Below are 26,287 nucleotides of genomic sequence, written 5' to 3'. Positions count from 1 at the left end.
GAGTTTAGAGAGAACGATGTAAAACATATCGGCTTTTCTTTTCCATTGATTTCATGCGCTAAAACTCCTCCTAAACCATACGAACTAGCATCCGATACAACAACGAGTGGTTTGTTCGGGTCATAATATTCCAAAATATCTGCCTTTAAAAGGGCAATCTTACTGTCTTTGAACGCATTATCACATATTTCAGTCCATTCAAAATGTTTGTCATTTTTCAACAGAGCATGCAAACTGCTCAGCTTAGTTGAAAGGTGCGGTACAAACCTGTGGTAATAATTAATCAGGCCAAGATAAGCCCTTAATTCACTAACATTTTTAGGAGGTTTAGCTTGTTCAATTGTTGATAACTTTTCTGGAGATGGCATTAACCCTTTGTCTGTCACTACGTGACCTAAATATGGTAATTTGTTTACAAAAAATTTACATTTTGAAAAATTAACCTTTACATTTGCTTTACATAAACGTTCTAAAACTAATTCCAAATTTTTCAAACATTCAGCCAAATCTTTCCCTGCAATCAGGACGTCATCTAAATAAACACTTATGTTTTTCAAACCATGTAGAATTTGATCCATAATTTGTTGGAATATTGCTGCGCTACTAGAAGCACCCTGTGAGAGCCGATTATACGTGTACAAACCCTTGGATGTATTTATCACCATAAATTTTCTAGAACGCTCAGAGAGTTGCACTTGGGTATATGCCCCCGCCAAATCCAAACAGCAAAAAACCGTACATCCAGCCAGAGAAGCAAATATATCCTGAGCTAATGGTAACGGATAAGTATTTGGTATAATAACTTGATTAATAGATACCTTGCAATCAATCACCATGCGGATGTCTTGATCTTTTTTTACAACTACGATAACCGGTGAAGCCCATTCGCTGGCCTTAATGGATGTTATTACATTTTGCTGCTCAAGCATATTAAGATGACGATCCAACTTGTCTTTGAGTTTGTAGGGCACAGTGTACGCTTTCTTAAAAATCGGTTGGTCATGTTTTAGTTGCAACTCTCCTTCATATCCCTCAATTGGTTCTGAAAAATCTTTATTGAAAATTTTTGAATATTTTTGCTTCAAACTTGCAACAATTTTATCTGTACCTTTGCTTTGAACCAAATTGTTAACCGAAGCTTTCTGCATAAAGCCTGATCTCCATTCAGGATAGTAGAAATCAAACCAGGTACGACCGACAAGGGGCGTGAAATTCTTTTCACATTCTAAGATGACCAACTTTTGATAGCTCTTTATTCCATTCAAGACAACCCTAACTTTGATCTCTCCCACAATATATAAACTATCACCGTTTACAACAGCTAATTGTCTATTACAGGCGTCAATAGGAACTTTCCCAAAGAACTCCAAGTAATCGATATCGCTTATTACAGACACTGCCGCTCCCGAATCGATTTCCATACGCATTTTGTTTCCTTCTACAACAACCTCAACCATGCAGGGCTCACTAATTTTGTTTACAGCGGTTATCAGCATGCATTCCATACCATCAGATTCAACTTCAGATGAACTATTTTCTTTGTCGCGTTTGAAGCTATATGATGTGTCAGTTTTTGAACCTTGCCCAACAAACCTAACTGAATTTCTGTTACGATAAGAATAACATTGTCGTCTTAAGTGGCCCTTCTTTTTACAGTAGTTACAGACTGCATTTGTATATGGATTCACGTCCCTGTTATTTGAAGTAGACCTCTCACGAAAGCTCACATGTTTTCTCTCACTAGTGCTTCGGCTATGATCTCTGGGTTGCCTGTAAAACTCTCTGGATCTCCTCCCATAATCTCTGGGTTCTCGCTCGTATTCCCTGGGGTTTCCATCATACTCTTTTCTCCCTAACCGGTTCTTAATTGAGCTAATCTCAGATGATTCACGTCTCTCCGGCCCGAAAATAGAATTCGCTTGGTTTCCTGCTACTTCGCTACTGATAATCTCCTTCTCGACCGCTGCTAAACTCAATTCCTCATCCATCAACAACTTTTTCTGTAATTCTTTGTCAAAAAGTCCCATAATAAGCCTATCTCGAATTGCGGTTTCTTTAAATTGCTTGAAATTACAATTTTCAGCTTGTAATTTAACAGCAAGAATGTAGCTCTCAGCTGTTTCATCAGGGCGTTGATATCGATTATAAAATCGATATCTTTGCATCATGTCTGGTTCGACTTTATCGAAACGTTCTTTCAACTTTTTTATCATGTCATCGTATCTCAATGTTTGAAGTTCGACGCCAGGAAACATTAATTTTAATTCATCGTATACAACCGAACCAGACAGAGCAATTAGAATACATTTCTTATTCTCTTCGTCCCATTTGTTAAACCGGCTAAGGCTCTCCAGTCTCTCAACGTAATTAGTGAAAGGAGTACCTGCCACATAGTGGTCCAGCGTTCCCATAGCAGACATTTTCTGAGAGAGCTTCGAGAAAGAGAAAAAATTAGATAAAATGCACTTACGGTTTTCTCTGGATATACCCACTCAATGATCTCGTCCTGGGTTACTGAGCTCTTATTCGTCCACTCACAGCAATTGAGTTATCTTTTGCGCGCCTTTCACTGCTCACTGTTTTAATGATTCACTAAGTATTCCTCGCACACGGTCTTGTAAATTTGCTAATTTCACTTACCGCTTCGAATATGTTTTCTGTTAATTCGCACCGTAATTTACGCGCTACTACGTTTCAGCATTCAGTTGCCTACGCTAGGTCTGGCTCACAGCCGGCGCTGGAAACAAAAGTTTTCTATTCCGCTGTAGCACTATAGTGTAGAACAAAGCAGCCTTGATCACTTATGATATATCCGATCACTAACACTTCACAAGGTGGTAATTAATTTTATCTCGTCGCCACTGTTCCGTTCTGTGAACAAGAACTTTATTAAATATTTTGAGACGTTTCTTATTATAAGAATTAATTTAACTTTTAGGATTTCTGTTAAGAACTGACTATTTGGTTTATTTGGGCTTCCTTTTTATACACATTGGTGTCACATACATTTACAGTACTGAACAGTTTGCTCGTGGTAGTTCAATCAGAATCCGTTGAGGTATCTGCGGATTTACCGAACCGGGAATACTTAACAACATTGAGTTAAATAATATATGTCGAAGAGATGCAACACTTTCTTTTGTGTATAACTTTTAGTTACTTTTGAAAAATATATGAAATTTTGGGTGAAATTAGTTTAGAGTGTGATGCTCACATGTGTGACAATAGTTGTATTATGTATCCGGTAGAAATCAAGACCAACATTTTTTTTATAATTATTGTTTTCTCGGGCCCCGTGCGTCGCAGCTAATATGTGAATAGTGCGCTGTATTCATAAAAATCGTAAGAATGTAGCGCCACACTAAAAAAACTGATTTCAAAATCGCGCGAGTTGAGGCGCGTCGCGAGTCTCACTGGCGCGATCCGGTTTGGTGGCGGTGCGACAATAATCAATCAAGTGTTTATCAAGACAGCTTTCAAGCAAGAAGTGCTCCGGCAATAAAGTTTGAGCGAAATCGTAGAAAATCCAGCCCAGTCCCAAAGTCGCGAAACAGCTGGAAATCGACAATTTGACCACGTTCGAGGAGACGAAGCCAGCAGAGGAAGAAAAGCGAATTCATGCGGCTCCGTGAAGGGAAGGAAGGTTAGGGATTACTTCAAACGCAATTCGAACCTTTCAACACGGAACGTGACCAACAAGGTCAATTCTTCCGTCTGGTTCGGTCCAGCAGACAATGAAACAAGCCGGACTTGAATGTATCCAAGGTAAGGAAGGCGTCTAACCAAATCGATAAACAGAATACGGAGGAGCTGTATCGTGAGTGGTTGGTGTAGTCAGAGAGCATCGTAATGGACGACGAGACGTACATCAAAGCGTACGCAAAGCAGATTCCCGACCTGGAGAATCGCCTGAATGTTTTGGATAAGTTCCGGAAAAAGGGTCGACAAATTGGAAAGAGGTTCATGTAGTGGCAAGCGAACTGTGGGTGCGGCAAACTCAGCAAGCCGTGCATAAGAACCGGATTCATCTACGGCTATATAAAGTCTCCGCCTACTGCCTTTCCTCCGGTCTCACGATGGAGAAAGTCTGTTTTGACCGTACACTGAAGAAACTCCATACGTTCCATCTATATTCTTTTCAACGTGGATCTGTCATGTCAAATGGCAAGGTGAAATAACGTGTAAAACTTGTAATTCTATTAAGGTTTGACTTTGGTTCGATAGCAAAGGCTTTTACCACAAACAAACAGACGTAACACTTAGAAGAAATTTCTTCAAAATCCATCGCCCAGTTTACACTATCATCATCTGGTGAGCATGTTGCACGAAAAGGTGTTTCGTGCAACAAGGCCGCCAGATGGCGGTAGTGTGAAACGTCAAACGCGAAGAAAAACGATGCGCGCGCCTCTGGTTGTCAGATTTGTAACATAGCGAATTTGAAATGAACGTTAAATGGGTGGTCGATGGAAATTTCGTCAGTGTTACGTCTGTTTGTCTGTGCTTTCACATACAATTTCAACGTGTTTTACAATTGCGATATCAATCACTAGGAGAACTAGATTGCCTAACATGACAACACAGGTGACAAGGACTTATATTTGCAATCCTCGCGTGACATGTTTATTAACATGTTATTTTTTGGTAAACTGTGCTCCCGTAATGGGTGCCTGAAATTCAAGAAATTGCATATAAATTCTACAGCAAACTATTCAAAAATTTGTAAATTAACGTGTTTTACATTTGAATTCGGATTGCCGATAGCGACTGGTTTTACACCATCGATTGATGTGTTTTACAATTAGTGAAAATTCACATGAGAAACACGTTGATCGAGCTTGTGGAATGTTTTCAGTGTTACGAAGCCAACGATGTTGTTTTTGCGCCGAAGAAAACAAATTCGCCGAATTCACCAGAACTTTGCCCAAGTAAAAATTCTTGGCGATTATGAAGCGCAGGCTCCAGCAAATAGGGATGGTTTTCATAAACGGCAAGGATTTGAAGAAAATGTTCATCAAAGTGTGTAAAAAAGATGACGTATAGGTGTTGCACATGGTATTGCAGCCCACAGACGCTCAGACGGTTTGACCAATATTGACTCCGACCTCAGGATGGTGTGATGTCAGACCGTTTGTGATGCTGTTTGACGAACCAATTTGACAGTTTGTGAAACCAGGAAGTCCTACAAGGTATCTCTTAGGAATTTCGCCAGAAATTCCTCCAGGCAAAGCTGCGGGAATTTCTTCAGGAATTCTACCAAAATTCCTTCATGAATTTCATCGGTAATTCCTTCAGGTGTTCCTCCAGAAATTAAATCGAGATTTTGTCCAGTGGTTTAACAAGGAATTTCTGTTATAATTCCTTTAGTAATTCCTTCCAAAAGCTCAGCTGGAATTTCTCATGGGATTCCAGCAGGAGTTCCTCAATGATTTTCATCAGAATTTTCCATCAGAATTCATTCATTTGATTAATTCAAAACTTTCCATGTTGTCAGGATTCCACCAGGAATTCCTTCAGAGATTCCAACAGGAATCCCTTCAAAATTTTCTCTAAGGATTCCATCAGGAGTTTCTACAGGGATACCATCAGTAGTTCTTCTAGGGATCAGGAATTATTGTAGGGAATTAAACACGAGTTCGTTCAAGAATTCCTTCAGGAGTACTTCTAAAGATTCAATCATGAATTCCGTGATGGATTCCATCAGGAGTTCCTACAGGGTTCCCATCTGGAGTCCCTTTATGGATTCCATCGGAAGTTCCTCTAGGGATTTCATCAAGAGTTCTTCTGGGGATTCCATCAGGAATTCCAATGATTCCATCAGGAATTCCTCAAGGGATTCCATCAGGAGTTCTTTTAGAGATTCCATCTGGCATTCCTCCAGAGATTCTATCAGGAGTTACTCCAGAGATTATATCAGGAGGTCCTCGAGAAATTCCTTCTAGGGATCTCATAAGGAGTTCCTCTAGGGATTCTATCAGGAGTTCCATCAGGAATCTTATCAGGAATCCCTCCAGTGATTTCATCAGGAGTTCATAAAGGCATTCTATCAGGAGTTCTTCTAGGGATTTCATAAGGAGTTCCTCCAATAAATCCCTCAGGAGTTCCTGCAAGAATATGCTTAGGAATTCCTAAATCAGGAGTTCCTTCGAATTCCATCAGGAGTTTCTCTAGGCATTCTATCAGAAATACCTTTAGGGCTTCCATCAGAGTTCTTCTGGGGGATTTCATCAGGAGTTCTCCCAGTGATTCCATCAAGAGTTCCTTCAGAGATTTTACCTGGATTTCTTCCAAGGATTTCATCAGGAGTTCCTTCAGAGATAATACCAGAAGTTCCTCAAGGAATTGTATCAGGATTCCTTCTACGGATATCATAAGGAATTCCTACAGGGATTTCATCAGAAGTTCCTTTAGGGTTTCCATCAGGAGTTCTTCAACGGATTTCATCAGGAGTTCCTCCAATGATTCCATCTGAAGTTCCTTCAAGAACTTCTTTAGGAATTCCTACATAGCTTCCATCAGAAGTTTCCCTAGGAATTCTATCAGGAGTATCTTCAGGGCTTCCATAAGTGTTCCTCTGAGGATTTCATCAGGAGTTTCTTCAGGGATGCCATCAAAGTTCCTCCAGGGATTCCATCAGAAGTTCCTATAGGGTTTTTATCTAGATTCTATTAGAGTTCTTCTGGGGATTTGATCAGGAGTTCCTTTAGGGTTTCCAGAGATTCAGAGATTCAATCTGGCATTCCTCCGGAGATTCTATCAGGAGTTCCTCCAGAGATTATATCAGGTGTTCCTCGAGGAATGTCATCAGTTTTTCTTCTAGGGATTCTATCAGGAATTCTTCTAAAGATTCTACCAGGAGTGCCATCATGAATCTTATCAGGAATTCCTCCAGGGATTTCATCCAGAGTTACCATAGGGATTCCATCAGGAGTTCCTCTAGAGATTTCATCAGAAATTCCTTTAGAGATCCCACCTGGAATTCCTCCAGAGAATATATCAGGAGTTCCTCAAGGAAATGCATCAGGATTTTTTTTTAGGAATTGTAGAAAAAGTTCCTCCAGGGATTTCATCAGGAATTCCTTCAGGAATCTTATCAATGATTTCTCCAGAAATTTCAACATGAGTTCCTATAGAGATTCCATCAGGAGTTCCTATAGGGTTTTTATCTAGATTCTATTAGAGTTCTTCTGGGGATTTGATCAGGAGTTCCTCTAGGGTTTCCAGAGATTCAGAGATTCAATCTGGCATTCCTCCGAAGATTCTATCAGGAGTTCCTCCAGATATTATATCAGGTGTTCATCGAGGAATACCATCAGCTTTTCTTCTATGGATTCTATCAGGAATTCTTCTAAAGAATCTACCAGGAGTGTCATCATGAATCTTATCAGGAATTCCTCCAGAAATTTCATCAATAGTTCCCATATGGATTCCATCAGGAGTTCCTCTAGAGATTTCATCAGAAGTTCCTTCAGAGATCCCACCTGGAATTCCTCCAGAGAATATATCAGGAGTTCCTCAAGGAAATGCAACAGGATTTTTTTAGGAATTGTAGAAAAAGTTCCTCCAGGGATTCCATCAGGAATTCCATCAGGAATCTTATCAATGATTTCTCCAGAAATTTCAACATGAGTTCCTATGCAGATTCCATCAGGAGTTCCTATAGGGTTTTTATCTAGATTCTATTAGAGTTCTTCTGGGGATTTGATCAGGAGTTCCTCTAGGGTTTCCAGAGATTCAGAGATTCAATCTGGCATTCCTCCGAAGATTCTATCAGGAGTTCCTCCAGAGATTATATCAGGTGTTCATCGAGGAATACCATCAGCTTTTCTTCTATGGATTCTATCAGGAATTCTTCTAAAGATTCTACCAGGAGTGTCATCATGAATCTTATCAGGAATTCCTCTAGAAATTTCATCAATAGTTCCCATATGGATTCCATCAGGAGTTCCTCTAGAGATTTCATCAGAAGTTCCTTCAGAGATCCCACCTGGAATTCCTCCAGAGAATATATCAGGAGCTCCTCAAGGAAATGCATCAGGATTTTTTTTAGGAATTGTAGAAAAAGTTCCTCCAGGGATTCCATCAGGAATTCCTTCAGGAATCTTATCAATGATTTCTCCAGAAATTTCAACATGAGTTCCTATGAAGATTTCATCAGGAGTTCCTCTGAAAATAACATCAGAAGTTTCTTCAGAGATTCCACCTGGAACTCCTCCAGGTATTACATCAGAAGTTCTTCTAGGGATTACATCAGGAGTTTTTTTTTTTGGAATTTCATCAGCAGTTACTTCAGGGATTTCATTAGCATTTTCTTTAGATATTCCACCTGGAATACCTCCAGGGATTCTATCGAAAGCTTCTGTAGGAATTTCATCAGGAGTTATCCTAAGTCTTTCAACAGGAGATCTTGTTGGGATTTCATCAGGAGTTTCTATAGGAATTCAATTAGAGGAAATTCCATCAGGAGTTTCTTTAGAGATTCCACCTGGAATTCCTACAAGGTTAGATTGGAATTTTCTCTAGGGAATGCATCAGGAGTTCCTTCGGAGGTTGCACCTGGAATTCCTTTAGAGATTATATCAGGGGTTCCTCAAGGAATTCCATAAGGATTTTTTCTTGGGATTTCATAGGGAGTTCCGCCAGGCATATTATCAGGAATCCCTCCAAGGATTTCATCAGGAGATCCTACAGGGATTCCATCAGGAGTTCCATCAGATATTCCATAAGGAGTTTCTCTAGGGATTCCGTCAGGAGTTCCTCTAGGGATTTTATCATGAGTTCCTCCAGGGTTTTCATTAGGAGTTTCTTTTGAAATTCTACCTGAAATTCCTACAGGACTTCTATCAAGACTTTCTCTAATGATTCCATCAGAAATTCCTCCAGGTATTACATCAGAAGTTCTTCTAAGGATTCCATCAGAAGTTTCTTCAGGAATTTTATCGAGAGTTCTTCAATAGATTTCATTGGGAGTTTCTGCAGGGGTTCTAACTTCTTTCATGGCTGCCATTATAAATACTCCTAAGACTTCATTATCAAATCATCCTGGGATTCCAACAGAAGTTCTGTAAGGAATTCTATTAGGAATTCTTCTAAAGGTTCCTTCAGTAATTCCTCTATGGTGATGCTGGGTTTCATCAGGCTATTTATTACGGGTTCCTCCCGGAATTTATTGAGGGACTTCTTCCAGGGGTTTCTCTTCAAGAGATTCCTCCAGGAACTCTTCGAAGGGAGTCATCCTAGAATTCCTCAAGGGATTCCTCCCGGAATCCTCGGAGAAATTTATGGTGGATTCTTGAAGTAATTCCTGCAGAAATACCAGGACGAATGCCTCGTAGGGTCCCTTCAGAGGTACAATGAAAAATTTTTTGAAGGAAACACTGGTGGAATTTATAAAATAATTTATTGAAGACTCCCTAGAAGAATACCGGAGGATAACTTGGGGGAACCTCTTAAAAAATTGAAGACGGAATCTCTAAATATGATATCCCGTGTAGGAAGTTTTGATGAATTCTTTTGCAGTATTTCTAGTGGAATTTCTGACGGTTTCTTGGTGGAATTCCTGGAAAAATTGTGGGTAGAATTATTGTTAAAGTTCCTGGAATAATTTTCAGATAAACCTTCGAAGGAATCTTCGGAAAAATGCCACCTGAAGGTATGCCTGAAGGATTTGCCCCAGATGAATTTCTAGTTGAATCTGTGGATCAATTTTTAAAGGAGTTATTGATAAAAATCATGGAAAAGAAGAATGGAAAATTCCCATATCGATGACTGTACTAAATAATCTCCGACAGAATTCCCTCATAATTTTAGAATTTTGCCGGAATATTTCGTGCGAATGATAACTGAAATTCCTAAGACTACCGTTTTGACTCATTGACAACACTTAAGGCCAACAGTGACTTCATATGCATCTGATAGGCATGAATAAGCTGACATTTGTGAATATTTCAATTTCTTTGCAAAGTCTAACTGTTAACTGTTGAGTGTGTCAATAAAATTATGAAAAATTTAGCTTGTTTAGTATTGTTTTTACATGGAAGTATGGAACAACATTTTGATTCAAATGCCGAACACTGTGTCCGAACAGCACGAATAAATCTTATAAGAATGAAAAATTTCGTTAATACATTTATCTGAGCTAGTTTTACTGGTCTCGAACTAGAGAATTATCACTACTCTAGAGGATAAAACGAATTGGAAGACGATAAAATTGAATTGAAATTGACTGCCATTTCCTTGTAATTAGATGCCATATTTCAGCGAAACATTTCAACGAAATCGCCACACAAAAACCGAGTGTTCGGAATATGAGTCTGTTCGGAATTTGAGACAAAACGGTACTTCGCCTTAAAATAATTCAAGCTTGTGCTAGAATAAGGGCGTAAGTCGCATGATCGATTTCTCTTCATCGATCCTCTCTTCTGTGAATAGAGGTGACAAGATGCTGATTTGTTAGCATTTTTTCACTTTAGGACGCTAGGCAGCGATGCAATCTTGCGTCCTGAGGTGAAAAAATGCTGTCAAACCCGCGTCTTGTCACCTTTATTCACAGAAGAGAGGATCAACGAAGAGAAATCGATCATGCGACTTACGCCCTTATTCTAGCACACGCTTGAATTCTGTTATTTTAATACAGTCGCCTCTCCATATCTCGATATCGATGGGACCATCGAGATAGGGAGAGATCGAGACAAAGAACACATTTCTGATGAATACTAGATTGGAAAACACTCCGTTGCCAAGAAAGTAATACACAAACAGACGTCATTTTGCGCTCCCAATTTGTTTTGATTACCAAAACTTTCGTCTAGTTACCTTCGATATTGGTCATATCGACATACGGAGAGAAAATTCAGAACGAACAATCAACAGAAACACATCGAGATATGGAGATATCGAGATAAGGAGGATATCGAGATATGGAGAGTGAAAATGTATGCAGACTGAAGGGACTTCTGAAATCATCGACATAGGGAGAGATATCGAGATGTAGAACATCGAGATGTGGAGAGTCGACTGTATTCCCATAAAAATGCAAAGAAGTTATTAACCGGCAGCTAGCGCACAAGCCCCTCGCGCGATCGATAACCCTAGGTCAAGGCTTGCTTGACCATCCCCCGGTTGCAACCATGTGCTGCGGCAATGCAAAATATCTTCCCCGTTGGGGAAATACCTGTTACCGTGTCGTCATTCTCTGATCCCAATGTCATCGTGTGGCGCGCGCCATCACATCGCAGAGTAATCGCGTTTGCTTCGCGTGTGGTGGTGGTAGGTAACCCGAGCAACGGCCGATAATCCAATGACGCAATCGGACCCGCGAAATCAATCGCGCTAAATTTCGGCCGCTTGGATGCGCGCCGTTCTTGCGCACCACCACCGTGCGACGGTGATAACGAAACGTCGCGCACCCAGTGGCAAGTGGTTTTGTTTTGCGCTGTTTACCGCTTCGTTTACATTTCGGTCGGTTGGTGATAAGCTTTCGGTCGCTTGTTATTTTGCGCGTTGATTAGGACACCACGCGGAAGAGGACGGAAATCGAAAGTTTTTTGTTTTGTGGTCAGGTTATCTTATCTGAAGGTGGAAACTATTTGGCGCGCATGATTGATTGGGAAACTGAGTTGATAGCAACATAGCTTCTTGTTTTTGATAGGGAACAGAGGGTTCACTGAACCAAATTTTGAAGCATTAGTTTTGGTAACTGTCGTATATGTTTCAACGCCTTCCTTTTGTGTATACGTTCTTCTAAGTAGCGTATCGTCAAGCAACAGATCTATTCATTCTATATTTGGTTTACCACCAGGTGAACCAAAAGCGAAGATCGAATAGAACTAAGCGATAAACCAAGGGAAAACGAAAGAGATGCAACTGGAAAGAAGAGCATGTTTGTCTTAAAATAAAAAAAAAAAAAAGAACAGAATGAGTTTATCTTTCTAAACGCTGCTGTGACGTTGGGTACGCCTCTCGTCGTTTGGGATGTGATAGATCTATTGTATTTTCGGAAGAGGCTCTTGTACAGCAGTTGATGAATTTTATGACCCGGTTTCATGTATTGTTTTGTTTTCTCTTTTTGCAGGTAATGCCTTTTCTTCGTCAACGCAGGCTTCTTATATTGTACTGATAGCAGGTAAGAATTAGGAAGAATTATTTGTGCTTAAATATTGATTAGGGCAGCAAATTTAATAGAAAATCATCAACTTGCAATTGAACTCTAGTGGAAATTGACATATTGGTAAGTACTATATAACCAGGTCCGTCACACTCGAGCACAGATTGGGTACCACTTCTAGTACTGCATTTGGTCCCTCGGTAGTGCAAAAGGTACCCAAGTTTGACAGATCGCAGTACACTTTTCACGGCATTCTAGATTACCTTATGAGCCATATAATTTTGGGCAACTACAAGGGACATGGAGGTCTTTAATTTGTCTTTGATATAACTAGATGATATATTTTTCACATTTTTAAATAATGTTTTGGAAAAGACTGCAGATGTTATGTGAATGGTGATGAAAAATTCCACAATTGAAATAATTATACTTTAATTACATTGCCTTGATCACGCTCATGATCATGCTGTTCGAAGTACGATGTTGTATAACATGACCTGCAAAAGTCAAGCATGAAGAAAAGCGATGTACACGCCTCTGGTTGACAGCGACAATTTAAAAAAGTTCAATGTGTGGTCGATGGAAAATCAAGGACGTACTTCTGTGCCAAAAATTTCGAAAGGAAGCTGAAGTTTCTTAAAGAAAAAAAAAACGTTATTCGCAACAAAGTTACGATTTCTTGAGAAAGCTAAGATTTTGAAAGAACAATAGGTGCTTACAATCATCTACAAACTGATCATCATAAACACGTTAAGTTTTCTGCCCACAAAATTATCAGTTGGTGGCGTTTGTGTGCATACGTTGGCTAGGAATATTAAGCGATGGAAGCGTAACGAGAGTTGTTTTGGTGATTTTTCAAAAAGACGTTTCAATTCCAAACGCGTAGTTTCTAAATCCTCTGCCAATTACAATTCCCACTGAGATTTTACAAAACGTGTCTTCAATAGTTTTCGGTATAGAAATGAAAATTTATAAAATTGTTGGATTTTATATTTAGCTAAATCCAGCCATCACGCCGTTTACTTGGCAGACAATGAATCAAAATGAAAAGAAATGTTATCAAAAGTATGCTAGCAAACTTGACGCAGGATTTTGTCAAGAGTCTTCTTACTTTTTAGTGCCAAATACCATTCAAATAATGAGTGGAGTACTCAAAGTATCTTCCCAAGAGTTCGTTTAATTTCCCATGTAAGTCATTAAAAGTGTTCTCTAACAGTCCTCGAAGGTTTTACCAAAAATGCTTCGATATATTGTCAAGAATGATTCAAAGATCATGCCCTGAGTTCCGTAATGGTCACTTTTGATATTTGCCAATTCACAAAGAATCTCAGGAGAAAGGGGTCCATTTGAAATTTCAAATATCATCGGAGATTCGCCGGAGGAATCCTTTAGAGATTATTACATGTATCTCTTAAAAATGATCCAAGCAATCCGCAGAGTCATAGCATCTGATGATCTATAAAGCGCACTACTTCCAACATTATGTTCAACATACAGGAAAGGCAGCGCTAATAAAAAAGTGGAAAGCGCTATTCGATTTAGTGCTTGAACGACGATACAAAACCCAAGCTTTGAACCCAAAAGTTTGAAGAAAAGGGCATGTTTTGGCTTAATTAGCGCACTTTTTAAGTAATTAACTGAACTTTACAGTTTACATAAAGTTCGTTTAAGTTAGTTTAAGTTACCTTCAAGTAGAGAAGCAGTTCAATTCATGCTTGTTCTGCACTTTGTAGTTGTTTACAAGTTTACGAGTAACTCTTTCGAGAAACAAGTTCCGTTAATACCCTTAGTGTTCTTTTAGTCAGCGAAAAAGATTCACTGGAACTAGATTTGTACCAAAAGTTATTTTTGGAGTTCACTGCTTAAATACAATCCGAACTGTTGGTTGATTGGGACTCTAGTGGAATTAAATGGTGCTGTAACAGAAATGTACTAAATTCTGTTTTCATTTACATACAGGTATTCCACTCAACAGGCCGATCATTTATTATCAAATATAATCTTTTCGCATGTCCCAAAGATCAAAAAATGTGTATCCGAAAAATCATAAACAGCTCGGAGGAATCCATGAATCGACAGAGGACTTGCTGGACAAATTTGAGGTGCATGTGCATATAGTAACAATTACAGGTAGAATCACTGAAATAAACAGCAGATATTTGTGTAAGAATATCTGGAAAAAATGTGCAGATGTGTAAATAAATGTCCCGGATAAATGTCTGGAGGTATCCCGGAAAAGATTTCTCGAAGAAACCCTTTGAAGTTTCTTAGGTGTGATTATTAAAAGATGGTAGTTATTTTTCTGGCGAGATTCCTGGCAGCAATCTTTTTAGTTAGTATTGTATATTGTATAGAAGTCATTGATGATCTCTTCCAAGATCTGCTGTGGACTGTTGATGGTTCCTGCGAATAAGTTTTTGTGAGATCGGTGACAGAAAAATGCTTGTTTGGTGGACTTCGAGAATTATCTTAGGAATTTATCATGATGCAATTTAAATTCTTCTATTTTCATCGGCTAAGGAGGGAGGGAAAGCATCCCGAGTCTTCCTCTGTTTATGTCCATGGAATTCAAGCTGTAATTTTTGCATACTCAAGGTGTATAATTAAAAACAATTAGGTTTTGGAATATCAACTCTTCGAACATAAAGTTACACAAAAGCGTGCTCATTTGGACTAAGTTTCAACCCAGGCAAATTGACAAATAGCCTAAAAATTACTTGCATAGTGAAAGAGAAGCAGATACAAAAAAGTCTTTCCTAAAATTGAACGTAATGTAACGGATAGGGAATTGACATTTTCGAACACTTATTCTGAGGAATGATATATTTTGAATCATGTTCCTCCTACATGAAGCCGATAATATGAGATGTCGATATCAGAATAAGATTGTTTTCACTGTTTTTGCATAAGTGTTTGCATAAGTGTTTTGCTTACTGACTGGTACTGTATAACGAAGACAACCGGGTAACATTATTGATCGGAATGATCCTCTTCGCCAAAAGTTCTAATTACCATTTTTCATTTAAACATTCTTATATTTATGAGCTTATAAAAATCAAGATTTTTGCTGTTCTGTTTTCTGTTGTCCGGAATCGCATTAAAAAGGAAAATTCCTGTTTAATAACCTGGATTTATAACTAATAAAGCTGAGTATCAGACTCGGTTCCAGTAGGGACGTAACGTCAGTAAAATGAAGAATAATAAGAAGAAGAGTATACGTAACCTTTTTTTATTGGTAGCCTCTAAATTCGACATGCTGAGTGCTAACAAGATGAAAAATTAATTCTACTACCTAAAATCAAGATGGCGTCAAAATCCAAGATGGCCGCCAGATTTGTTCACTCAAATTAATACTCCTATTCTTCATCTGTCTCAAATAATACACCAACGATTGAAAACTTGTTTCTTTGTTGTACAAAAAATGATGTTTGCATTGATTGCACTCGCCATATACGTCAAAATAGTAGAACATGATTTAGAAAATCGTTAATATCATAGGGTAAATACCTTTGCTCACCTAGTTTTTGTAGCCTATCTTACGCAATTTTTCCTCAGCTTTCTGATGATGATCTCAGAATTCAAAACTAGCGGTGCGCTAATGGTGAAAAATCGATTTTTCTAACAAAATTCAAAATGGCCGCCAAAATTTTTTCAAGTTTAAATGAAAGCTATATCCTTTCTCTATACGATGCCACTAAGTTTGCTATGTGTTCCAAGCGAAATATGAGACATATCCCGTGAAGAATACCCAAGATTTATCAAAAAATGGGCTTTTTCGCAAACTGTTCAGCTAGCTGGCGTACGAGGGGTCCACCAATTTGAGAAAACAGAAAGGACCACCCTTCAGTTTTATAGAAAACTAGCGATCAGTGACATAAAATTGGAATTCTAACGATGGGTGCCGATGGCGGCCTGGTTTCAGCGAGAATTGCTCTATACAATATTTGAACAATTCCTCAAAATGTATTTACAAAAAAAAAATCCAGGTGTTACAAACTGGATAAGCGTCAAATTTGACGGTAATTTCAAAATAGCTCTTCAAAATTATGTTTCTTGCATAGTAATACATCTCATATCAAATTAATGACTACAGCCAAAAGGGCACACAGAAACAGCTGAAATCGCTGTACATGAAAGCTTTAAGACTTTTCATAACAGAATATTTACTAAGCATTCAATTACATTTTCCATAGAAATATCAAATAAAAAAACTCTAGAAATAATTACATAATGGTATAGAACAGTGATGCTCTCCATGCGCCCCGCAAAACACATGAGCACCACAAGATCCATCACTATGGCTCATAATTTCGTAGAATATACAAATAGGCTGCCTATCACTGCAATTTGAAATGAGTTCAAATTGTGTTTTATAAGTTGAGCTTGTTTGTTAATAGTCAACCACAAGAATTTAACAGAAAATCGCAGCATCCCGCGGGGAAACCCCATGAGCCCGGTAAGAAACTTAAGCTGTCCGTTGATAATCCACAGAAGCCTGCTAGAACTCTGAAGTAGTCCGCTAGGTATCCACTGGATCTTGCTGAGATTAGGAATTAGCATCTACCCCAGAGGAGTTCTGAGGATATCGTTTATAAGATTCCACTGTGATATTGCTGAATGTTCTCAAGTATCTGATGAAAACTCTCGAAAAATCTTGAGGACTTTCTAAACTACCATGGGCAATCTCCAAATTCCGCTGGAAACCTATTCATAATCAAGATTTTGACAGAAATATTCAAATCACAACTAGAAATCCACAGCACTCCGTTAGGAATTCACAGGACGTCTTAGACATCTTACGAGACAACAAGTAATCGAAAGATCTCGCACTAATTTTACATTCTCAAGATCCCACAAGAAACCGTTAATGTCCGATAGGAATACTAAGATTTCTTGCAATATTTTCAAGAATCCGCTGAAAATTCTCAGAAGCTCACTATTGGAACATAGAATCCCGTAAGGGTACTCCAGAATGCAGTAAGAGAGCTCATAGACCCAGATTGGGATCACCAGGATCTCGTAAGGATTTATTGCTTATTTCATGCTGCCCACATCCTTAATAAAAATCTTTCTATGGCACGCCTACTCCTCAGCCCATATTTGCATAGTCGACGTAAGCGCCAATATGACCAAAATGCATTTTTTAATTTACGTGTATTCTTTACCTAATCATTCACACATGCGAACAGCGCTTATTTGTTCTAAAATATATGAAGTATGAGAGGAAAACGGATTGACATGAGCACATACACCAACTCATCCGAAGAAACTACGAAAAAACTAACTAAACTATTTGAATAGTTTAGCGAATAAACCAGGTTGCTATGACAGTGACCTGGTTTTTACATTAATTCATCCATAGAATCGTCCATCAAACTCACTAATCAGACGGATAAGACTACATATGCGTTTGCAGATGACAAAAGTTAAAAAATATTCAAAAAGTCTCCCCCAGTCAACTTTTGAATTTCAATCTTTAGCAAATGCACAGATTGATCGACCGAAATTGTTGAAATATTCAAGAATGCAGCTGGGAATACAAAAACGCATTTTTCCAGCAAAGGTAGTGCTGGTAGTTACGTCGACCATGCAAATATGGGAAGTCTAGCCTGAGCAATACTGGTATGTTGGATCGTTACTTAAAACGTTGAACGTCATACAAAGAAGAAGAAGAAGCTGGTGGACATTTACTTATCAAGGTATTGTCAAAGTTATGGATAATTTTTTTACATTTCTAAAATTTACTTTAATGTGAATTTACTTGAAATACGCTATTTATTTAATGAAAATTTACAAATTGTTAAGAGACACGGTTTTTTGTTTGGTTTGCTACTGTTGTTATGGTATGTTTTTACATACGCAATGCATGTAAATCCACAATAAAAAGAACATTGATCTGAAGAGACGAGTCGAAATTTATCCAGCTTTTTGCGCTAGCCTTCTATAATTTTTGAATCGCCCCTTTCTGACATTTCTTGTCAACACCATAATTTTTATAACTGGATCAAAGTAAACCTGACACAAAACAAACAAGTAATGTACCGTCAAACGGGGTAACTTGCAACAATTTTCAACTTCAAAACTATATGGATGAAAAATTTTAGGATTCAGATGGGACAAAAACCATCTAGTACCCTAATCGCCTCGAAGCCACTAAAACGTTTTAATGCAACTTTTGTATTTGTATACAGTTGTATTTTAGGTTATGCTTCACATAATTTATTTTTATGCACATTCAAATCAAAGCGGCGTATCACATATTGAATTATATGTTTTAAAATGATCTCTGTTGGTGCTCTGATACAACATTTATCATACTTCATGAAGAAAGTTCCCAATGGCAGATCTGCAACTTAGTTTTTATACAATAGATGAATTTGTATATTTAGCGCTTTTGCAATTCAGCTTACATAACCCACCAAAAATTTTGTTTGCTTCAAGGCAGATTAATTAAATAATCTATAATTTTTCAATTGAATTCACTTGAATTTAACGTGATTATGTACCATTAATTTGAATTTAACGTGATTATATGCCATTAGTGCACGTGTAGTACCAGTTTGACAGTAGTAGTGTAAACGAGAGAATATAACCTAAACCGAAGCAATGGTGCACACTGAGAAAAATCCACACGTTTGATCCGTGTGTTTAAAATTATGGATCGATTCATGAACGTCTATATCGATTTGTTGTGATTTTCTTACAAACCTCGTGTGTGTTACACATTCAATTCTTTAGTTTTGCTTCATGGACGGATTTATGAACCGAAAACATGAATTCCATTATTTTCCACATAAGATCCTGAAGTTTTCCATCTCAAATTCGTGTGTGTCAACCTATGGGTGCATAGATCATCACCCAACATGGATTCAGTGTGTTTAACTTATGGCTATCTTGTGTCATGCTCATCATGTTTAAGTTGGTCGATTTGAAATCGATGAGCTTGCTGTCGATTTCCGTGTTCCAAATTGCTAAATTGTTAGTGATCAACCCATAGTGAACTAAATTGCGGTCGGACCTCGTGTCGAACGACAGTCATCATCATGTTCCAAAGAGAAGAAGCAAATTCTGAAGCTGAAAGTGTTAGAGGAAAATTTGCGGATTCGTTTTTCTTTCAATTATTGAAGATATCCAAGTGAAGATGATGAGGTCATTCTAATTTTCTATAAATGAAATGCATTACTTCCAGCATTGGATATAATGTATGGTGTTAGAGAATCGGATTCCACTAACAGATTTTCCTTGCTTTCAGCTTCGAATAAAATGACATATGCTAATCCCGGGCTTCCCAAAATATGGATTTGCGGCGCCACGCTTGTTGCTGACTCACTTGCTTGAAAAAAAAAAAAAAACATTCAAGTGAGCTTGCGACAAGCAGAGGAGCCTCGAATTCATATTTTGGGGAGCAAGAGTTCTTCTACCAAATTTCTTTTTTCAGTCTCATGACATTCATGTTCAATCACACATAACTATCTAAAGCCACTACATTTCGAATTCAATAAGCAAATCAGTTGGTTTTCATGATTTAATATTTAGACATTCATGTTTGTTTCACATGACAACCTAATGTTGATACACATGTTATTATACCGTGAAATCAATTACGAGACCTCTCAATCTGTTCGAATTCACTATCATTGGATTGCATGTGGAAAGTTATTCAAGATCCCACGGTAGTGATCACCTGCCTATCAGAATCTCAGTTACCAATAACTCGCGTCAGACACACCAGATCGATGTTGCCTATGACCTTACGAAGCATATCGACTGGAAACTTTATGCCGAAACGATTTCCGTAGGTGTACAATCGGCTTGTACACTTCCTCCGCAGGAAGAATACCAGTTTTGGTCCGCGTTGATCATAAACAGTGCTCTACAAGCGCAGCGTAAACCGGTCCCGGGGTCTTCGGTACGAAGACGATCTCCTACTCTGTGGTGGGATGATGAATGCACTAGAGTCTATCACGAACGATCCATCGCGTTTAAAGATTACAGAAAACGCGGCACGCGGGATAATTTCGAGCGGTATTCTTTTCTTGATCGCAAGTTCAAGAATCTCGTGAAAGCGAAAAAACGCGGATATTGGAGAAATTTTGTCAACGGGCTATCACGAGAAACCTCGATGCGAACCCTTTGGACGGTTGGCCGAAGAATGCGGAACGCGGTACCGGTAAATGAAGATCGCGAAAACTCTTCTCGATGGATATTCGATTTCGCGAAGAAAGTTTGCCCGGATTCCGTCCAAGTGCAACCGATAATTCGTGACTATCCACTCGAACGAAACGAAATGGACCTACCCTTTTCGATGGCAGAATTCTCACTTGCTCTCCTTTCATGTAACAATTCTGCCCCAGGATTGGATAGGATTAAGTTCAACTTGCTCAAAAACCTCCCAGACGTCGCGAAGAGGCACCTGTTGAACTTATTCAATGTTTTCTTGGAGAGCAATATTGTTCCGGATGATTGGAGACAAGTGAGAGTTATTGCTATCCAAAAGCCAGGAAAGCCTGCATCGGACCACAACTCGTACCGTCCAATTGCGATGTTGTCGTGTCTCCGAAAGTTGTTAGAGAAGATGATTCTCTTTCGACTGGACAAATGGGTTGAATCGAATGGCCTTCTTTCAGATACGCAATTTGGTTTCCGCAGAGGCAAGGGAACGAACGACTGTCTTGCGCTGCTTTCTACAGAAATTCAACTGACCTACGCTCGAAAGGAACAAATGGGTTCAGTTTTCTTGGATATTAAGGGGGCTTTTGATGCAGTTTGCGTAGATGTCCTTTCAGACAAACTCCACCAATGTGGTCTTTCCCCGATTCTTAATAACTATTTGTATAACTTGTTGTCTGAGAAACACATGAATTTCTCTCATGGAACCTCAACAACTTCACGAATTAGTTACATGGGTCTCCCCCAGGGCTCGTGCTTAAGCCCCCTCCTTTACAACTTTTACGTTAGAGATATCGATGATTGTCTCATGGGAAATTGCTCGCTAAGACAGCTTGCGGATGACGCCGTTGTTTCTGTTTCAGGACCAGAGGCGGACGATCTGCAAGGACCATTGCAAGAGACTCTGGACAATTTGTCCACTTGGGCTGTAAAGCTGGGTATCGAATTCTCTCCGGAGAAAACTGAGTTGGTTGTCTTTTCTAGGAAGCGTGATCCTGCAGAGATCGAGCTTCAATTCATGGGTAAGGAACTCACTCAAAGCCTTTCACATATGTATCTAGGGGTCTGGTTCGACTCTAAATCCACCTGGGGAAAGCACATCAAGTATCTGTACCAGAAGTGCCAGCAACGAATCAACTTCATGCGTACACTCACAGGAACATGGTGGGGAGCCCATCCGGAAGATCTGATAAAGCTTTATCGAACAACGATTCTGTCGGTTCTTGAATACGGTAGTTTTTGTTTTCAATCCGCCGCGAATACACACATCCTGAAGCTACAGCGTATCCAATACCGCTGTCTCCGGGTAGCACTAGGGTGCATGAACTCGACTCATACCATGAGTTTAGAGGTATTAGCAGGAGTAATGCCTTTATCAGATCGTTTCGTGGAGTTGTCGTTGAGGTTCCTCATTCGCTGTGAAGTGTCAAACCCATTGGTAATTGAGAATTTTGAAAAGCTAATCGAACGTAATCCTCAAACAAGATTTATGACTCTGTACTATTCGTACATGACTCTGGAGGTTAACCCTTCTTCGAATGTTTCCAATCGTTGTTGTTTCCCAGCCTCCATGAATAACACTGTAGTTTTTGATCTGTCCATGAGGCAAGACATCCGTGGAATTCCAGATCTGCTTCGCTCGGAGCACATACCAAAAATTTTTGCAAGCAAATTTGGTCATGTTAGTTGCGATAAAAGGTTTTTCACCGACGGGTCAAAAACAAATGATTCCACTGGTTTCGGTGTATTTAATGAGGTTCATAGCGCCGCCCATAAACTTCAACACCCTTGTTCCGTATATGTCGCAGAATTAGCGGCTATACATTACGCATTAGAGCGAATTGCCTCTCTTCCCTCTGATCAATACTTCATTTTTACTGATAGCCTCAGTTCCATAGAGGCTATTCGTTCAATGAGGCCGGTAAAGCACTCTCCGTATTTCCTTAGTGAAATACGAACTATTCTGAGTGCTTTATCGAATCAATCATATACTATCACTTTGGCTTGGGTCCCCTCTCATTGCTCGATTCCGGGCAATGAGAAAGCGGACTCGCTCGCCAAAGTGGGCGCTATGGAAGGTGACATTTATGACAGACAAATCGCCTTCAATGATTTTTTTACAATTGCTCGTCAGCACTCTTTGATCAGTTGGCAACAAAAATGGGATGCAGGAGACATGGGCAGATGGTTACATTCCATTCTCCCGCAGGTATCGAAGAAACCGTGGTTTAATGACTTGGACATAAGCCGAGATTTTATCAAGGTAATGTGTCGTCTTATGTCCAATCACTATTCACTAGGCTCGCATCTCTATAGAATAGGGCTCATAGACAGCAATCACTGCAGCTGTGGTGCAGGCTATCAAGATGCCAATCATGTGGTTTGGGATTGCCCTGAACACGGTGTTGCCAGATCCAAATTACGTGTATCCCTCAGGGCCCAAGGGAAACCAGAAAAGGAAGACATTAGAGATGTGTTGGGTAGACTTGACCTAGAGTATATGAAGCTTGTGTATGTTTTTATCAAGCAAGCTGAAATTAGTGTTTAATTTCTTGTCTTGTCGTTCCACTTGTCCACCTTGTGTCCCCTTTGAAAATTGTTTTTCTTCTGCATCGTTACAGGTTGTACAGTCCACCCATCGTTAGGCCAGCAGCAAATACGCCTCAACTTCATGCTGCTGACTGCCAACGCCAAGCCCTATTACCCTATCCCTTCCTATATATTATTGTTACCCCTAACCTCGACCAAACCGCGAGTTTTACGGTTCCCCAAAGCTAACACTATACTTAAGAAGCAAGCTTGAAATTGTAAATATATTTCAAAAAATTCGGCTCCGTAATGCCTAATGGCGCATGAGCCTATTAAATAAATGATCAAATAAATCAAAATAAAATCAATTACGAAATCCATATGGCTACCACACTCAAGTCATGTGGTTTTCCTCTTTGCGCAAATCTATAAGTAAAACACACGACCTTGACGTGTAGATTTTTCTCAGTGTGCGAAACATTCAAAATATTTTAGTATTTACACTAATTTTGGAAAAATGGTCCGATTACCCCGCTGGTACAACTCTCCACTATATCTTATATAAATAAAGTGATAGATTATAACATCGACATATGGAGTGGTACATGAGATTTGCTTCTTCAAATGGATAAGTTGATTGTAATGACTTCCAGTGCAGCCTTAAACTGTTTTGATTGTTTTAATCACATTTGCACATCACATTTCCAAATCTGTAATTTATGTCGAAATCAATACATTGTAGTTTGAATTCGTGTCACTATCCACAATCGAACTGAATCAATTGCTCTGTAACTTGTTACATCGATTCCACTCGTAAGCATTCGAATGATAAGCAAAAAATATGCACACTCATGTAACATGAGACATCGTCGAAAACCCCGCTGTTCTGCAAACTCAACATAGTAGGATCATCGACACCTTTGAAAAAATCGATTTCTCACTGTACTTTACACCGATTTGGTTTCTTGCCCTCTTCTCATCTCCCCCTATTTTCTTTCCCCTTTTTGTATGCTCAATCGTCCCATCATTCTTACTAGGGTGAGCCAAAAAATTCTTCCAAAGTTTGAGCTCATATGGATGAAAACTGAGACTGCACAATCCGTTCAAAGTTTGTATGAGAATTGCTATGGGAAAACTGTGCGAATCGGTTATAGCTTATACTCATGTGCTATTGAGAGTTGGTATTTTGCTGATACTTAGATCAGCTTCAACTTTGTCAAATACAACTTTGTCGTTTGCAGTGAAACATTGCTGCTTTGGTTTGTGTGTGCTATCTTTCGCGCCATGTGTTTAGATGAAAAATGAGCACTGTTCAAGATTTTCTATTTGGTTAGAAATGTATCACTTAAGGTGAAGATGAATCGAAGCCAAAGTTTAAATTTTCAAAAGCACGGATCTGGAGAACCAAACGTCCGTTTGAGCTGAAAACCTAATCGATTGGTCACCACCAGCTTGTGACCAATCGATTAGGGTTTCAGCTTAAACGGAAGTTTGGTTCTCCAGATCCGTGCTCTTGAAAGTTTGAAGTTTCCCTTCGATTCATCTTCACCTTAAGACGTCCGATTTGAAAATGTTCTTCGACAAAGCTGTAGCCGAAGAATGTATCTAACAGTTTTAGTACAGTACTAACCATCAATGGCATATAGGTAAAAGATATACACAGTACAGTCACAGTTTTCATCCAAATAAACTCGAATTTTATGAAAACACTCAGAATCCTGAACTAAAATCGAATGAGCGATGTAAACGAAAAACTATATTTTGAACCACCTTAATACTTACAGTGGCTTGTGATGGTGCGGGCTGGGTTCGGTGGTACCAACGGCCCACGTACACCTCGACGGCAGATCAGGTCGCTTGAAGTGAGCCAGGAATTCCTCCCGGCTTTCGACGGCAGCTCCATTGCCGTGGCCATTGGCCATTGGGCACACTCGATTACTACCCTGATCGGCTGACATGGCTTCTGATTTGCGCACTTGCACGTGGAAAGTTACAATCTGCGATGCTCGCTAATTAACAATTGTGGCTCGATTCAGCACCGTGTAAACAGCTCCAAACAACACTATCTTCTCTGCTGGCTTCAACACTCGTCAACCGTACGGAACGGCAAGCCAAATTCGACTGAACCCTCGTTCAATAGAATCAATCAATTTAAATTGGGTGCTCGCTCAATTACGTTGGCCTAGCTTGTGCTCAGATACTCAGAGTAGGCGATGCGCGGGTTGATAAGGGAGACAAAAAAAAAATGACTATGTGATGGCAGAGAGTGTGGCACAACGTGGACGAAAATAGAATGCAGCATAAATTTAAGAACGGAAACTTTGTCTCGAAAGCATAGCATGGAAGTGGAAATTTTTATCCTTCTTTGCTTATGTGCACTCGGATCTTGCTGCATAAAAAGCAATGTTTCTTATCTTCGTCATGTTGTGTGGTTTTGGTGGTCTTCAGATGGCTGCTTCTTCATCAAGATTTGTTGAACGAAAACCACGAGCCTGCGATTTATTGTGAGAGTGTGGTGATTTTGCTCTCGTTAGCAGCGCTTCGCTCACAGACTCTCCGGTGTTACCCTTTCGGAACTGATTATTTGAAATATGTTGGTTGAAGAGAAGGTGTCAGCAGTTTTCGACAGCGTGAAGTAAAAAAAGTGCAGAAATTGTATAACAATACACTACGTGGTATAATTGTTTTTATTTTTTTAATAAGTACTTGAAATGATGTATCCCACAACTGATGTGCTTTCAAAGAAGCTCCCTTTATTTAAAATTTCAAATTGTACCGTTTCTTAATAAATGAAACCCTAACGTCTGATGGGATTTCTGGTGATAGCCAAAGAGAAATTTTTGGTTGAATTCTTGGAGAAGCCCTACACGAAAAACTTGGAGTAAATGCTTGGAAGATTAAGCACTTTCTTGAGTGAAACTTGAAGAAATCTCGGTTTCATGCGAAAGAAGCACCATTCAAAATTGCTCATATTCCAGAATAAGCGGTTTGAAAATGTCCAATTCAAATCATTGAGTCTACTTGAGCCATATCTACCGCAGCGATTGACAATAGACTGGATGGCTCGAACCCGATCCATCTGAAAAGCCAATCGGACCTTCTGTCACCATAGAAGATGGTGTCTCCATCCATGTCGATAGTCTGACTTGAGTATTATGTATCTCATAATTTTTATTGACATTATTGATATTGTGTTTTTTTAATAACCTGTTGTATATGAGCACTCATAATTAGCCCCACAGCAGCATCATAGATGTATATAGGTTTTATAATAGCGCTACAAATGCCGAAAAGTCTAATATCAGCACTTCCGCCGCCTAGAAACCGCATTACTGCATCATTGATGCTTCTAAGACTGATGCATACATGCTTTGAATAAGCTTTATATAGACTATATTTGTGATATATCTTCTTCTTGGCATTAACGTCCCCACTGGGACTGAGCCTGCTTCTCAGCTAGTGTTCTTATGAGCACTTCCACAGTTA

The 26,287-nt window shown here is 39.2% G+C and overlaps 1 protein-coding gene across 1 annotated transcript in view; it reads right to left on the bottom strand.

The window, feature by feature from the left end:
- The window catches only part of LOC5570648 (cystathionine beta-synthase), a 30,407-nt gene extending 5,464 nt beyond the window's left edge, over positions 1-24,943 (bottom strand). The window contains exon 1 of the mRNA XM_001659192.2: positions 24,584-24,943. Coding sequence (XP_001659242.1) covers positions 24,584-24,759 — 176 coding nt within the window. The 5' untranslated portion in view covers positions 24,760-24,943. The remainder of the gene's footprint in view (positions 1-24,583) is intronic.
- Between the last annotated feature and the right edge of the window lie 1,344 nt (positions 24,944-26,287).

Source organism: Aedes aegypti, chromosome 1, assembly GCF_002204515.2.
Source record: "Aedes aegypti strain LVP_AGWG chromosome 1, AaegL5.0 Primary Assembly, whole genome shotgun sequence".
NCBI classification, from domain to species: Eukaryota; Metazoa; Arthropoda; class Insecta; order Diptera; family Culicidae; genus Aedes; species Aedes aegypti.
This window is presented reverse-complemented; position numbering and strand designations above follow the sequence as displayed.